The sequence below is a fragment of the Chiroxiphia lanceolata genome, chromosome 1 (assembly GCF_009829145.1).
Source record: "Chiroxiphia lanceolata isolate bChiLan1 chromosome 1, bChiLan1.pri, whole genome shotgun sequence".
Lineage (NCBI taxonomy): Eukaryota > Metazoa > Chordata > Aves > Passeriformes > Pipridae > Chiroxiphia > Chiroxiphia lanceolata.
In genome coordinates this window covers 54,439,395-54,456,237 of record NC_045637.1, presented here as the reverse complement: position 1 = coordinate 54,456,237, position 16,843 = coordinate 54,439,395, and the positions used below count along the sequence as shown (strand labels likewise).

Genomic DNA, 16,843 nt, shown 5'->3' with positions numbered 1-16,843 from the left:
CATTCTTCCTCATTTCATCTTCAATCACTTCTCACTGCAGAGCATCCTCACAGGTATGTGCTGAAAACTTCATCACCTTATTCTGTGTACTGTTTTTACTTATTCCCTATCAGGAACCTATTTGGATTGCTATTTGGTTAGGTATCTATGATTTACATGCACTGTGACAGAATGGCAACTTAATGGCAGTTACAGTTAGATTAGACCTGAAATACCATCCCACAAGGCAGAAATACCATGTGCTCTCAGAGACGAGCCTTATGAAAGCGGCTGCCCACACGGGGATCGAGTGCAGCAGCAGCAGGGGAGGGAACTGAATGCAACACCAACAGTTCCTGCTGCTGTGTTTGAGGAGGAGATCAAATGTTATTCTGAGGATCTCTTAGTCTCGGCCAAGCAGCACAGTGACACCAGGGAGGGGTCTCTCCTGCTTCCCTTGTAGCAGCCAGTCTGGAGGGCTTGCCTTTTCCAAGCTGTCCCCACGCACTGCACCATTTTGGTAGGAGTGGTGAAACATCACGTGCACCATCGCTGTGCCACGGTCCCTGCCAGGGAAGGGTGTGCACCATGGGGGCACCCTGCGACCTGGCCCAACCGGGATAGTTTCTGAATAAACAATCTGAGTGTACAGTACGGGGAGTCCTGTTTTGCAAGGAGTTTTGAACTGTAGTTAAATTGGGGAGGGGGGGTGCGAAATGAGGTTTGCTTTACCTGTTATTCCAGATACTTTTGAAAAGGTCCAGGGATTCCCGTAGTCTATTTGTGTTATTGTCTTCCCTTATTACCATGTTGTAGCTGCTGCAAGCCACAACGAAGATGATAGCTGTGACATCTGTGCAGAGCACACAAAAGAAAGAAAGAAAAAAAGGAGAGAGAAGAGAACATCTCTGTTATCCCAGCAAATACTCCATTTTTAACTCCATTTAACACTGCCATTATTCCCCAGTCTGCCAAAAATACCAGAAGAAAATATCTGTAACACTGGACTCCTGTACTAGTGAGATACTATGTGTGAATATGAATAATAAGTTGTTCACACCTCAGAGAGTAAGTCCAAAATAAAAACATGGAATATTTTTACTTACCATTAAAGCATTGGATCCATTTTCTTCTCTCATCTCTCTGGCCACCTACATCAAACATGCTGTTAAAAAGCCATAGGATGTTATATCATTTATGTGCACTAGGAAAACCACACAAAGCACGCAGGATAAGGGTTTAGCTAAAAATCTGACAGCCCCAAGGACAGAGGCAGTAAAATATTGCCTGAAGAGGAGAGAGATCTGCTGATGCTGTGCTGCATGTTAGAGACAGCTGCACAGCTCCACCTGTCCTGCTCTGCCAGGAAAAGACTACTGAACCCATAAAATGAGAAATATACTCTTCAAGGTCACAGAAGTGCAGAGGGCATGTAAGACTGGACCTACATCCTGTAAACAAGGACAGGTTTCGGGGTATTTTGAAGGGCGGTGGGGAGAGTGCATCTCTGTAAGGAGGAGGACATGGGGGTGGCTCTGCCCTATAAGAGCTGCCACCTTTCTGGGCAAGAACTGGTGAGTGAAGGCAGCCTGAGGGTAGATGTTTTACAGAGATACAGCGTAAAACTTCAACAAACACAGAGCTAGTAGCCCTCTGGAAGAAGGGAGAATTCTCACTGAGCTCTTATACCAAAAGGTATGAGTTTACAATGCTATACCAGTGAACCAGTTTGTAAAAGCAGCCACATGCAAGCCGACAATAAAGTATTGCTAATACACATAACTAATATCAGCTCTTTTTGCAAAGTATGAGGCAATTCTACCAGGACCTAGGGAAAGAGAGCTAAAAAACCAAACCAACCAAATAAAAAACATCCATTCCCACCATAAGCCTACTATACCAAGAATACATGAGCATAGACATCTGAACGAAGTTGGTAAAAATTACTATGATATTCATAAATTATTATTAATAGACTTACTGGAAATTTACTTTATCTACTTGAAATCTTGTTTCAAAAATCCCTGATGTCAACACTCTGCATCTTAATAGGTCCTGGAAATGAGAACACAGAAGCTGATTAGTAAGGCTTTTTTCTAATCTAATTTTGCTTTTAAAAGCTTGGAATACTATTTTCCATGAAAAGTCTTAACCGTTTCATTTAATTAAGGTTCAATCAAACTTTTCGGTAAATCTGCATTTGTTCATAATGACACAGTGGATAAACACAAACCATGATTCATTGCATTCAGTTTTTGCACACTCAGAAAGAAGGAGACTCGATATATGTTCTCCTTACTGCCCATTGAAACCTGTTCTTGATGGCCATACAACCTAGTATGAGATGCAGATAATGAATTCTGAAGTTACATAGAACTAAGAAAAATTTTATTCATGTTGTAAAGTCAAGCATTCAAATGTTAGAAAACTCCAGATTTACAGTTGCCCAGGCAACCTTAACTCTGCCCTCTTTTGTATTGAATGAGACAGGAATCCTATCGAAATAATAACTTGTGACTGAGTAATTAAAGCTCTATTACAGAGCACAAGGGAACAGAATTTAGGTTGTACAGAAATGTGGCATTTCTTTCTTATTTTTCAAACTAGCAATACTTTACAACTTAACTAACTTTCTTTTAATAATTAAAAGATAGTAATTTCCTTGATTCTCAAAGGAAGTGGGCAAAAGCAATTTATGATGCATACCTCAGGCAACTAGCTCTCCATGTGCCACCGTCACCACTAGCAGCACTTTTAACCTTGACTATCCAGCGCTGCCACTTGGGGAGTCAGTGCAAAACAAAATCAGAGGCTGGAAAAAGTTGCCAGCTGCCTGATGGGGACGAACCCCCCAGAGCAGCCATGGCTGCCTGCTCTCAGAACACTCCCCTTGCTGGGGAAAGGGAAGGGCTGCTTGGTCCAGCTTAGCTCTCCTTGCCATGCAGCAGCTGTGAAAGCGGGGATGAAGGAGGCAACCAGTGGTGCAGAGTACTAGCACAGCTTGCCTTTTTCCCCTATCCATCTACTGCTTGAAGTACTCTGGTATCTGGCAAATCTTGGCTGCTTTGGCAGCCACATGGACTCAGCTGAAGGCCACTTAATTAATTCTTTTAGTTATTTTATATGTTACTGTCATTTTCTGTCACTTGCTGACATCTATTTGTTCTTGGACTCAGTTGTTATTTTGGATGGTGCAAAAAAAGTTACAGAAAGCAAGAGGAAAGAGGAAATTAGGGATTTTTACCAGTTAATTCAGCAAGACAACTGATACAGTATAATGGGATGAAAACAAAAGCAAAAGAGAATCCCCCCTTTAGAGCAAAAATTTTCCGCCTGCCAAATAACAATGGCCTCTTCTGATCTTCGGAGACACAGGGCATTTCTTCCCAAAGGAAATTATTTGGAAGAATTTCTAGATGATGAATGACTGCTTCAGGTAGAGAAAGGCCTCCCAGGAAGAAACAGGGCAACACTAATATAAATCATGAAAGCCAAAATTAGGCTTTGCTTCACTGACTTCTCTCTCCAGCTGAGTGATATCGATGCTAAAACCATGAGGTTCTAGATGGAGCAAATCCCAGTGCTACTGCTTTGCTCTGAAAATGTCTTGAGGGCTTTAATAATTGATCCTGTATTGGGTTGACAATACAAGTTTCACCTTATAATACAACACATGCTACTTTTTTACTGACTTCTGTTTCAGAATACAGTCAGAGTAATTGTACACGCTTGTGGTGATAGACCTAAACCAGGTCTGAAGGAACAGGCTCTGCTCCACGTACTTCCTCAGGTGATCTCTGTCAAGTCGCTTCACTTCTCTGAATTTCAGACCCTGATTGCACAGTGAGATTTGGCAGTTGTGGTTTTTTTAAGGGCATCCATATGCTATACACCTTGCATGGTTAGACCAAATTATCCAGTGCAGGGATTCTCTTCTGCCACCTGTATTTGCAGTTTATGACGTGGCCCACAATCTTGGCTGAGACTGCTAGATGACAGTGGGATAGCAGCACTGAAAAATAAAGGAACATTTGCCGAAGAGACATCCTGCCCAAGGAAATTACACAGCCAGAGCTCAGGGAAAGCAGCCGAAGACGTGCAACATAGTGAAACCCTTTCTTACTTCAAGGCTGCACCACTTCAGCCTTAACATGAATGTGTTTGTCATTAGAGCACTCTTATCAAGATGTGTCATGGCATCTGGGAAAAAACATGTCTTGTCCTGCAAATAAGGCTTAAATAGAAACTATGCTGCCCATAGGAGATGGGCACAGGCAAGAAAGAAGAAATCTGCATGCCTGCAAAGAAGTCCACAAAGTTTGCTGCTGCCACTGGTGCTCTCCCCTGAATTTGGACATTAGATCCACTGCAAGCTTTTGCCTCTGAAGGACCCTTCTGATGGACATGCGAAGTCTCCTCCTGGGATCACCTCCACCATTGAAATAAAGCACTGCTGTGTAGCAAAGGCTTGTGAAGGAAACAGTAGGCTTATACATTTATGCTTTCTATTCTCTCTTCCATTCAATTTGTTTGCAGGACACAGAATGGGAAGCAAGAAGAAATAACAGATGTATTACAGGAATCACCGACCTACATATAACAACAGTAAAAGACAAGCTTGCACCACCAAAAAGCCTCTTCTTCTTTAATATCCATTACTATCCATAAACTGCTAGACCATATTTTGATATTCTGCCGTATGGCCTATTTCAGCTGCAGCTGGGACTAAAATAAATTACGCAGAGCACCCAGATGAATGAGAGTCTTGGTTCAGACCCTATCCCATTAGTTATACTAACCTGATCTGTGGGCGTGTAGTCATCCATGCTGACGCTGTCAATTCTTTCTAAAAAGCTAGAAGAAAAATAAACATGCACTTAGATATGTAAAATACTGTCTAGTAGAAGACTTTTCACTACCTTTTCTAGTTTAGACTCCCACTGTGAAGTAAAACACAACATGAATGGTAAAGTTATGAGCCTTGATGTTTTCCTGTATATTCCTTTAGGCTACATTTTATAAGCCAAATAAACATTTTACCCAGGCTTTGTTTCAATACAGCACTTTTACACTTACCATTATGCAGTACCCACAAGTGGGTCCAAAATGCAGTTAAAATGTTATAATTTTGTGAGGTCCACTAAAAAATACTACGACTAACCATATGCCATAACATCATAAAGAGATTAACATAACATTAAAAGAGATTTTGGGGTTTAAAATAGAAAATGCAGTGAAGGGGTGCCTTTATTTAGCATAATGCTAATCAAGTATAATGTTATGTTAATTATGGTCTCAGTAACATTAGCAGAAATGCTTGTTAGCATATACAAATAGGTTTGGACTGACGTGTTGCCCTCCAAGCAACAACTAAAGCACAAAGTGGAGAGCAAAACTGATAGGAAGTGGATGTTAATGAGTCTGATTCTTTATGTCACAAAAACTCAGTGAGATGCATAAAGTGGAAGAAAAACTTACAACTGCCAGGAAAGGCAAGAGAAAAGAGAACCAGAGCAAAAGGGGGGAACTACATTCTATAATTAATTAAAAGATTTTTTTTTAAGCTTTATTTCTTTCCTAACGCATGTTAGAATGGCAGCATTTAAGGACATAAAAACATGATTTTATATTTATTGCTAAAATAGGCAGGTTCTACTCTCTCACTTCCACCCATTTCTTAGATCTCACCTGAGCCTAGCTGGCTCATTTTCCCCAGACTTAGACTTCCCTGTATCACTTAGAAACTTTCTTGAATATCTGCACTGTTATTTGGTATTCGGCAGTGAATATTCCACCAGCTGAAGCATCCAACTACAATACTATCAAGATTTCTTTATCAAAAGGCAGGTTTTCCTCAACTTTACTTGAGTGTACATGCAGAACATATCACACTTAACTGTGGTGGGAAAGAAAAAAAAACCCAGTGAACTCTTGACTCAAAATGTGACTCACTGTTAACACAGGGGTCACATACACTGACCAGTTGAAAAAATACCCCCCTAAAAGCCTGTTTGTAATTCTCATAGCACTTTCTCACGGATATGAACTGAAAGTAAAAGAAAATGCACTGCATATATATTTACTTATACTATTTTTCCTTTTAAAGCCTCCGCTGGTACAGACAGGAAACAAAATGCAGCATCTACCGTTAGAATATCCAGCTTTTCTTTCTGGATGATCAAACTGTGATGGCTAAGCATAGTGTTTAAAAAAAATAAATCTCTCTTTAACGCAACACAATGGGTGCCTCAGAACAACACTATATGGAAGGAACTCTAAAGAAAAAGCATCTTTTCATAAAACCTCCTCCCTTGCTAAAAGCCCCATAAATTTATTATAAGGATATAAAAGTACATCTTTATAGTCAACTACAGTCACCATGGGAAAGAAGTTGCATTCAGAGTGAACCTTTTGGCCAGATGATTTTCATCACCTTGAGAATACTGATCAAACACAGTTTAACTTCAGTTATCCCCACAGTCAATGCAGACACCAGAGCAGAGCAATGCATTTTTAACTGGTGCACCTATCATTAACAGAACTCTCATCTCATGCTTGCAGAACAGGACATGAAAAAAAGAAGGCAAAAAGCCCAAAGAAAAAATGCCTTCAAGCTGAAACTTCCTAAACACAGAGTAATTTTCCTTAGCATATTTGTACTTCTAAGTCCATTTCAAAGTACTGACTATGCCTGACACAGGGATCTAGTTAAGAGTGTGGACTGAAGTGAGTGTTTGTACACAAATACAACTCCATCACAAACCCTGCAAAGCACCATAAATTGGTGTTTTTCTTGCAGAAGCAGAGGTAGAGGTATAAATCAGAGACAATACATCTTGTCTCCACAATACCAGGACCACGTTGGCAGAATTTATCCAAAATGATTAAACATGATATTTAGTGCTAACTCACACCTCTCTCACCTATACAACAGGTACTTAAGAAAGGTTATTGGTTTTTAGCACTTGCATGTTCCAAACAGGCAAATTATGGTAAGGAACAGAGGAGTGAGAAGTAATGCAGAGTTACATTACAGACAATCCACAGCAGGTTTGGGAAAGATGTAAGTTTCCTAATTAGATGTCCTACCTATCAGCTAAAGTTGTCTTTCACTTAGAAATCATCAATTTCCTCACAGTAAAAGGACCAGTTTCAAATACCATAAACTGCCACACTGTAGATAAGAGAGAGCCGGCTCTGACAAAAGTCATGTGCTTAAAAAAATGTCATTTGGCATAGCAGCTGTAACATTTTATACTTATAAGGTTGCTGTCCACATGTAATCTATATTAAAATAAATCCAATTACTTACAAGGTTTTACCTGGCAACCATATCAAGCTGGAATGATATCACTAGCATCCAATAAATCAACATGCAGCTACTACTAGGATTTGGATAAATTTTGTAGCTTTACAGAAAACTAACCTTTTCAGTGTGTGAGGGACAGGCTTCCTAAGATTTGTTTTGCAACTACATTAAGCGTGCACTGAGATTTCGAACGCTGAAAAAAAGACAGCTAAACTCTTACCTTTTCAAAAGAAAATCAGTTCTTGAATATCCTTCATATAAACTCCTTACTTGGCTAATTAGCACAGCATCAAAATGTAGTTCTGACAGGTAAATGTACATGGTAGGTACAAGTAATGGATTCCAGATGAGATAAGGAGTTAGTACTGCCTCATTTCTAAATATATGAACTTCATTCTCATTACGGTATTAAAATGGGAAAACTGAAATCACTTTTCTAAATTGCTTTCCAAAGAATGTTAATTTCTACTAATCCTAAATGTTTTGAATAATTATGTTCTGGTAAACTATAGATTCTTTTATACATATATATATATATTTATACATCAGCAAATTTTGAATTTACATGACTAAAATTTCAATTCCAAGAGCTTACAGCACAAAGATATCTCCCAGTTGTGGCAATGCTCATGTCTCCACTCAAGGAATCAGTGTGAGGTAAACACAATCGCAGAAGAATGAACAAAAATGGACACCAAGTATCACTTATTGTCTCTTTTCAGATCCTTTTTTTTTTTTTTTCAGCTCAGTGATATAATTATTTTCACAGAATTATGCCTTTTACAATCCTGACAGGTCTTCTATTTATGCAGCTTCTATAGAAACCCATACTCAGGATACATGATAATTCTGCAGTGACTGTTTCGCATCCATGTGCAATAAACTTCAAACTCATGCATTCAACTCAACGGTGAATAAAACCATAGCATATTATACAATATTTATATTTATATTTCTACGTCACAATTGTGGGTTTACTTATAAATGATTCAGTTTAGATTACAGTAGAGTGTTTTATGTTTTCTTACATGGAATGGTAAAAACTACCTTTTTTAAAAAATAAATTAGGCAAGGTATTGGAAGGAAGGTCTCCACCGTTCTGTTTGGAAATGCAGTGGCTTGGTTTGCCAACAAATTAAATGGACCAATAAAGTTTAAAAAATCATGAGCTACTGACATTATTATATCTATTATTAAGCTGATCTGTAGTTTTATAAATATCTTCAGTGAGTTTCCTAGGAAACTCAGCTGACACTTACTTTGACAAGCAATCTCTAAATTTTACATTATGCAAGCTGTGAACACAAAAGTACAGGTTTTAGATGTGCCTGCCAGTGCATGAGGGAACTATCAATAAGTATTATTCTCTTTAAAAACCATGGCAATTTGAGCAGCAGTAGCAGCTATATAAGAATTTCTGAAAAAAAGGATTCATAAATGCACAAATAAAGAGGAGGTAATCGTACATGAAAATTCTTTTCTCACTGAATAAATCACTACACAGCTCTGTACAGATATTCTGACCCCACAAACAAAATGACAATTAAAAGAAAAATTGTGTCTTGGGAATGATATGACAGACAGAAAACCCATGTTATATTTGTAAATGTATTTTGACATCCAAAGAATTGGAAAGATGAAGTGCTAAACCACAGACCAATGCAACATTTTATTAAACCTTTGTCTACTTCAACTATTTTTAATGCTCTCGCCTCAACATTTCAATGGCCTTGTATCAAAAAGTTGCCATGAAAAACAAGAAATTGAACCCATATCACAATGCTTGTCTCTTTAAGAGGAAAAGGGAACGTGGCAAATTTTTAAGGCTTTAAATTCTCAGAATGAAGAATCTCAAAATTATCTTCGAGTAAGTTGCTGGTGTCTGCAAACCTTTACAATTCAGATGGATCATTAAGAGCTTTGCAAACTCCTCATCCAGGCTCAAATCTCCATACATATATATATATATATATATATATATATATATATATACACACACACACACATACACACATATGAAACCATTCAGGACTAAGACTTTTAATTCCACTCTCCCTGGATTGCAGGAAGTCACAGGTGAGGCAGACATTTCACAAGGAAAACACCTACCCCACGTGTCGCTAGAGAGCTGAAAGGCAAAATAATTCCCCCTTTTTTAATAGTTTCTGGTGCAGTTCTCAGGGACAACATCAATATTTGAACATTCCTCCCTTTCTTTTTTTTTCCATGAAATACCTTTTTACTTATTTTTTAATCGGCTAAGGAATTATAATCCAGTTAATTCTTCCTGCAACATTCAAAATAGGAAACTACGGATTTCTGGCTTCAAGAATACCTTAGGGTCCAAGGCTGGGCTTCAAGCAAACTCACATGATTTTTATATATTTCTTGGTAACATAAAACATAAAGGAAGACATAATGAAAAAAAGCCCCCAGTAATATTCTAACCCCTAAAGGATTCATTTTCCCAAGTCATTTGCTGAAAATATCAGCAGAAATCCCTCAGAAAGCTCGGCAAAATTTAGCATCTAGGGATTTTCCTGCCAAATTTAAATCACTAATATATTTAAAATACAACTTCCATGTGATAGAGGAGTATTCCCGTTTTATCCCTCCACACCACTCTGCAGTTGCTTCCCACCAGGAGCCAGCACGGGTGCGAGGGCACAGCAGGTGAGAGCGAAAAGGGAGAACCAGGCCTGTTTTGGATTCGCTCTGGCTCACGGATGCTATGCCACAGTTTTGAAGAACCAGTTGTCGCATAAGCCGTCACGGAAGAAAACATCCACAACAAGCACACAAATACTAATGATGCTTCTGGAACAGGGCGCCGTCTTCGGAAGGGTTGGGAACCCACGGATCGGTGCTGTGCTTGTCACAGGGGTTTGGCGGCTGCCAAGTTCCCGGTGTGCTCCCGGCTTTAAGAAGGCTCTGTTTCTCAAGCACCGCGACCCCACTCCCCGGTCCCTTCAGGCGCGGTGACACGGGAGGGAGCGGGGGGTGACGGCCGGGAGGGGGAGCCCTCTGCCCGGCCCGGCTCCCGCTCCCGCTCCCGTTCCCGCTCCCGCCCTTCCCTGCCCGGCACCTTCTCCGGAGCGTGACCCTCTGCTGGGGTCTCGCCGTGAGGCTTTTGCTCAAATACCGGTGAAACCTGAATTTAACAATGATCTCCTGAATTTAACAAAGATCTCCTGAAGTTCCCTATCTTTTTTTTGGTCAGTTTTCACTCCCGTACTTCCCCACGTCTCTTGGCAGCCTCCCAGCAGACTGCACGCTGTGCTGCCCATAGCTGGCAAAGGGTTCCGTGGGGATAACCAAAAAAAGGGTGGGATTTATCCACAGAAACGCACCATCACCCACCCACAACTCACAGCTCGGCCAGCAAGGCGAGCCTGTTGTGTCAGGAGACGAAAAGGTTAAACAGGAGACCAAGAGGGGAGAGCAAAGTACAGTCACGCCTGAAACCCGCGGCTCGTTAGCCACCCAGGGAAGTTGGAGGATCTGTGGTGCAAAGCCTCTGGCCAGTCCTCTGCTCTGGCGAGGGGGGACGCTGCAGCTTAAGGCGATAGGCAGCCAGGACTGTACATCCTGGGCTGTACAACCTTTGGCAAAGCCATGTGTTTCCCCACAGCAGCACCCGCAGCTGAGCGTGCTTCAGAGGGAGAGCGGCAACGAGGCTGGGAAGAGTCTTGGGCCACCAATGGTGATCTCTCCTAGACACTCCAGCAATGGTACTTTGTTGTCCCAGTGTCTGTACCACCTGCTGGTGGCACGAGCATCTCAACAGGGAAGCACATAACCTGTCCTTTTTTGTCGCCCCTGGCCACAGCTGCTGCCAGCGGTGGCCCCAGCCACCACGAAGCCATCAAGAGCACAGCTGTCGTGAGATGCTTTACTGGTATCACCAAAAACATGTGCCCCACTAATCCCATGAAGCAGGAAACTCCAGTTTAAACCCTATTTACATATGACAACTTTGGCCAAGACATTAAAAGCAAAGACAGATGACGACGGTTGCAACCAAGGGCTCATATACCATTCATCAGGCCACCCTCTCCCACAAGGAGCCAGACTGCTGGCGGCAATCAGGAGCACATTTTGCGAGGATAAAGAAAGACGGTTAAAATCCGTAGTTTTCCTGGTCTATGGGTTCGGTTAAGGGAGTTTCCTAGCAGACATCCATTTTAACCTCACTTTCTCCACCGCTAAGTATGTACTCAGTATGTACTGCAGAACATCTCCAAGCTTCACAGGCTTTGGCATGTGTCCAGCTATTAACTTAAACAAATGCACAAAAAGTTCAACTGCATTAAATGTTTCAGATATATGAGTAAAACCCCCTTTCTGCTTAATAACAGCAATCTCATTTTTAATTGAAAATACACAAACTAAACTAAAAAATGAATAAACAGTATGACTTCCATAACTGCTTGCCCCCACTGCTTCCCTAAATTTGTTAAGAAGCAGTGTGAATTTTGGGAAATGCATTTCTTCCTTCTAAATTTAGCAAACTAACCACTTTTTGGCTTAGCAGATGTTTTTGCTTTCTGAGTGAGAGGCCTATGGGGATCATCATTAACCCTCTTCTTAACATAAACACTGACTAAGACTTAGATCTGGAAAACTGTAGTTCACATAGAAAGGTTAACAGGCTCCAGCAGAAATGAGACTCATCATCTGCAACTTCTACCGCATGGGATCTCAGAGAAGAGGGAAGAAGACAGGTGAAGAGAGAAAGAAGAAGAAAGGTAATTTATTTACTTCTTATAAAAGGGACATTATTTTTCTATTGCGTGTGATCAGACATTTTATTCCCAGAGATGCAAGTGGTGGAGCTGCTGCAAAACAGACTAAGAATGAAGCACTGATAACATCTGAGTCTCAGACTGGCACATGCAGACCCGTCTGGGTCCTTTCCAACCCATCTGATTCTATGATTCTATGATTCTATGATTCTTCTGACCACATTTATACCAGCTTGAATCCACTGAATTCAGTATAGTTTCTTCTTCCTTGTAAGAGGACAGTCCTAGGCAGACAATTGTTATATGCATATTGATACACCCATGGACTGTTTATACAGACACAGATTTGAGTTCTGTGTAAAGGCTACACAGAGCACATTCCACTATTATAAGTGCAATTTTGGAAAGAGGACCAAAAGACAACCTGAAAACAGAAAGCTCATATTGCAGTATCCAGAGAGATCTGGATCCTGACTGCTTTGTGAGCTGATGTACGGCAGATTAGGATCTCTTTATCCACTGTCTGAAAGAAACAACTGTTTAACTTCTTCCAGCAACTACAAACCGGTGCTGGAAGGGAAGCTGAGAATACCTGAAACATCAGATGAGACAGAATGCATCCCATCAGAACCTGGAGAATGTGTCTTTAGACAGAATGATAGATCAAAACCTTGGTTTTACATCCCACTAACTAAAGTGCATAGAAGACCTCACCTCCACCTCTTCTGGTGAATTCTTCAAAAAGAACCTGGACTTTTATTTTCAAGAAAGCCAGACTATGGGAAAAAGCCTTGATAATACTCAAAGCTATAAAATGCATCAGGTTTACAAGCACCATATACATACCACAAGGGTGCCAAGAGATGTCAAAAGTTAACAAAATGTATTTGCACTAGATGTTGCAAACAGAGCTTCCTCTGTTGCTTACAAGTTTATCCTGCTGTCATAATGGAAAAATTATTTCAGTGCAACTTACACATTCTGACTGATGGTTTTGTTTTCAAAAATGGTTGCACTGTAGATATCCTGTTAGTCTACACAAATCCACCAAGTGCTGTGAGCCCTGAAGAATGCCAAATCCAGGTTAGAAACAGCACTGGTTGCTGGAAATTAAAGATCACTTACTATGGTGGAAGTGGTTTGGAATAGTAAGTCTGTCATGGTGATTGCCAGAAAGGAAAAACCAGTTTGACTGGAGTTTTCTATAGGAATTTGGTAAAAGAGAAGGCAAAAAATCCCCAAACAGGAGAAGCAGAGGTAACAAAACACAGACTGAAAAGGAACTCGTGAGAAGTTTGTGTTTACCTGTGGCGCCAGTCCAAGCACAGTGCAAAGAGAACTTGCTGCCAAGAGTTCTCATGTCTAAAAGTCAAAGCAGATAATTAAAAAAGAAGATGCTAATGCCCCCCAGAAAACACAGATGAAGAAAAGTGAATTTTTCAGGGTGGTAAATGCTCCTGGCCAGGAAAAGCACACATGCATGTTTATTACTGGTTTTAGATCTGTGCATTTTTGGTGACACATAAATGAAAGGAACAGTGTGTTAAAATCCTGAGGAAAATAAGAGTGTATCTGTTTGCTTTCACCTATCATGTGTTTATCAGGCATTGACATGACCCAGAGAATTGACATGGCTGAAGTCCTAGTGAGTGCTGGGGTTAAACAGGAGAACTGGCACTGGTTTCAAAGCTTAACATTTGGATCACAGGATCAGCTCTCATGAGAATGTCTTGGAGGCTCCAAGACATAGTCAGGATCTGGAGTTCCTATAGGTAACTACCATTTGAGGAATATGAGGGCTCCTAAAACCCATCTTACCAGAGAACAAGATTTCTAGGACTGCATGTAAAACCTGAAGTATGTCATCAGTGCAAACTAAGAAAACTGGAACATTTTTCTATGGAAAAGTCAGGAAGGTGATCAGTTTCCTGCATAGTGGGAAAAAAGAAACTGTTAATGCTGACCTTGTAGAACACCTGGTACAAGTTCTTTTTCCGTGCTGCAGTTTATGAATTGTGGTGGCAGATAATTTCTCTTCTGCACTCCTTAATCCTTGTCCCAGCTCTACCATTGCACTTTCACCTTGTGTGAAGGACATGCTTCACAAAAAGTAAGGGTCATGCTGGACACAAACTCTATGAGCAACCCTTCGATGCGCAGGGCTGCTTTGCAGTTTACCAGCATATTCCCAGAATTACGGGAATGGGATATTACCTTGTCACTGTTCAAGGCAAGAAAACTTAGATAGCAGGGCAAAAATTAATGACTTGGGAGCTAAAGGACAGGAGGATGATGAGGACTGACATCTTTCCAGCAGTTCCAGAGCATTTAACCCCCTAACACTCAACAGGACCACTTCACTCATCATTCAGCAGTAGACCTGTTGCCTTCCCTTTAGCAGAGCAAAAGGATAACTTCTCAAACTTGTTCATGCCACGCACCAGAATTTATTTGGGCTTCCCTAATTGTAGTCTAGAGCAGACAGGTTATCCTTCTTATTCCCATGCACAACATATTTAGGAGCAATTAATGAAAAACAGCACCAGGTAAATACCTGTATATGATCATCTGCCTTAGAAATTAGCAGGTGAAAGTAAGCACATCAAGCAGAGGTCTAGCAGTGCAGATACAAATGCTAGATATAGCCATTACAGTAAAAAGAAAATTCCTGTATCTTTACAAATGCTGCTGCTGAGATGTTTTTGTTATATCACCATTATCCTGCCCATTTTAGAACAGGATATATTTAACCACTGAATGTATTCAAGCAATTGGTCACACCACCTACGGCTCGGCTGCATGATTTCCTCAGGTAGCTGGAGGAAGGCATGGAGCTGAAGCCAGAAGATGAATTGTTACTACAAAAAATGGAAGGAGAATGATGTAGTGACCATATCCAACTTGCTAATAATAGGCCTAATTCCATTTAACAGCTATAACCTATTTAAACAAAATAAGGGTTCTAAAACTCAATGTTAAAAACTAGCCCTACAACCCTGCTACCTGTACATTTGACAGTAAGTCACGTTAGCACTGTTTACTATTAACACAGCATTTTGTGAAAAGCATTCCTAACGCTGCACTCTCTGTACATTTCTTTACATTTCCATCAATTTTCCTTGACTTTCTCAGTGTACAATGCATTGGTATTATTAAAACAACAACACAATGAGTTGGCTTTGAGGAATGAGGAAAATAATTATGCAACAACCCGATTATGTCCTGCTTCAAGTTACTTTAAAGATTAGGTTACACTCCTGTTTTTTATCTCTCTACCCTGTACCTACCAGGTGGTTGTCATTTCAGGGGTCTGGTTTACAAAAAACTGGAGCAAAGGGGTCTTGGTTTGTGTCTAACAGAGAAGTTGGCACCAAAGGCAGTCCTTGCTGCTCCCTGCATGGACTCCATGCTGAGATGCTGTCTGCCAGTGCCAGCACACCACTCAGGGCCTGAGGCAGGAGAGCTAGGGGAAGGAGGGCACTGAGCAGCACCGGACAGGCTGTGCTAGTGCTGCAATACAGCAGCAGTGGCTGAACCAGCCTGGAGACCTCTGTGGAGCCACCTGGGAGCCTGGCAGCTGCAGCTCCTTGTAGGATGATGGCTACCATCACCACCCCTTAGGGAATGATGTGCTGCTGTCAGAACAACTTCAGCCTTTGTAGCTGAAAAGTCACGCCGCCACTTCCTAGGAGCTATTGCTTTGTACGATGTTCACATGTGCAAGTAAGGGCAGAAACTTGATAAAAGCTAATTTTATGAAAAAAATCCACTGAGACCAACTTTAAATCATGGACAACTTCTAAAACTCCTAACAACAGGCACTGAGGAGGAAGTTGAACTTCCCAATTTGTCTGCTCCACCCATACAGTTAGTGGAAAAAACATGGAATATTTATGCAATAGCAGCTGGAGAAGTCTGAAAAGGAATATACAAATAAGGCATAAATGTCAGAAACCCAAAGCCATTTGTCAGTTCAGATCAAAATGTTGTCTTTTCTCTCTTTTTTTTTCTTTTAAAGAGAAGATTAAAAATACCATTTTCAGCTTGCATGTAATCTGTGGAAATGAAAACCAGGAATCATTTGTTCTCCAAATATGGAACCACCACTTTGTGTTTATGTAATGATTTATAGCTGGCGACATATAGGCGGGTCATCCTGAGATCAGCTGTGAGGGCAGGTGCAAGTTTTGTATTTTTCAGGGAGAAAAGTAGATGCGTTTTTATCCTTTTTTCATTTTCTTTCTTTCTCACTTCAAACGTGAGCACTCCTAGAACAACAAATTCCTTGGAGGTTATCTTTTCCCCAGCAAACTGAGTGTATGACATTGTGGCTCAGATGCTGGGATATGCGCTGAGAAGGAGTATGCCCAGCACCTGTCGTGAGGGCAAGAATGACTTTTGTGATGGCCTCTAAGGATCGAACCTTCTTTCACAGAAAGTCCAAATTAAATCAAATTCTAATATGAAAGTTATTCATACTATTGCTTGGGACAGTGAGTGCCCTCAGGAGGTAGAGCCAGAAGGATCTAAAGTAGAGTGTGAAGAAAAGTAAGGACCTTTCACTTTAGCCTCTGGGATCTTGGCTCTGCAACAAGATGAAACTCTCAATTACACACAGTTGGACATTTTTCAAACAATAAATCAAGGAAGCTTCACTAAATGATACCAGACCTAAGCTGCAAAATTACAGACAAAGCCTCGGCCCTGTGCAGAGGAGTATCCTATAGAATAGGATTCAGTACCTAAAAACTGAATTTTAAATTAACGGTACAGTATTTTTAAAAATGCTCTTCCCTCTCCTAAAAAACCT

General features: G+C 40.8%; 1 protein-coding gene across 5 annotated transcripts in view; it reads right to left on the bottom strand.

Moving 5' to 3' along the window:
- GNAL (G protein subunit alpha L) overlaps positions 1-16,843 on the bottom strand; it is a 193,773-nt gene that overhangs the window by 10,413 nt on the left and 166,517 nt on the right. For all 5 annotated transcript variants that reach the window (XM_032713549.1, XM_032713564.1, XM_032713559.1 and 2 more), the window contains 4 exons: positions 4,779-4,833; positions 1,961-2,034; positions 1,086-1,144; positions 712-832 (listed from right to left, as the gene is read on the bottom strand). In XM_032713549.1, coding sequence (XP_032569440.1) covers positions 712-832; positions 1,086-1,144; positions 1,961-2,034; positions 4,779-4,833 — 309 coding nt within the window. The remainder of the gene's footprint in view (positions 1-711; positions 833-1,085; positions 1,145-1,960; positions 2,035-4,778; positions 4,834-16,843) is intronic.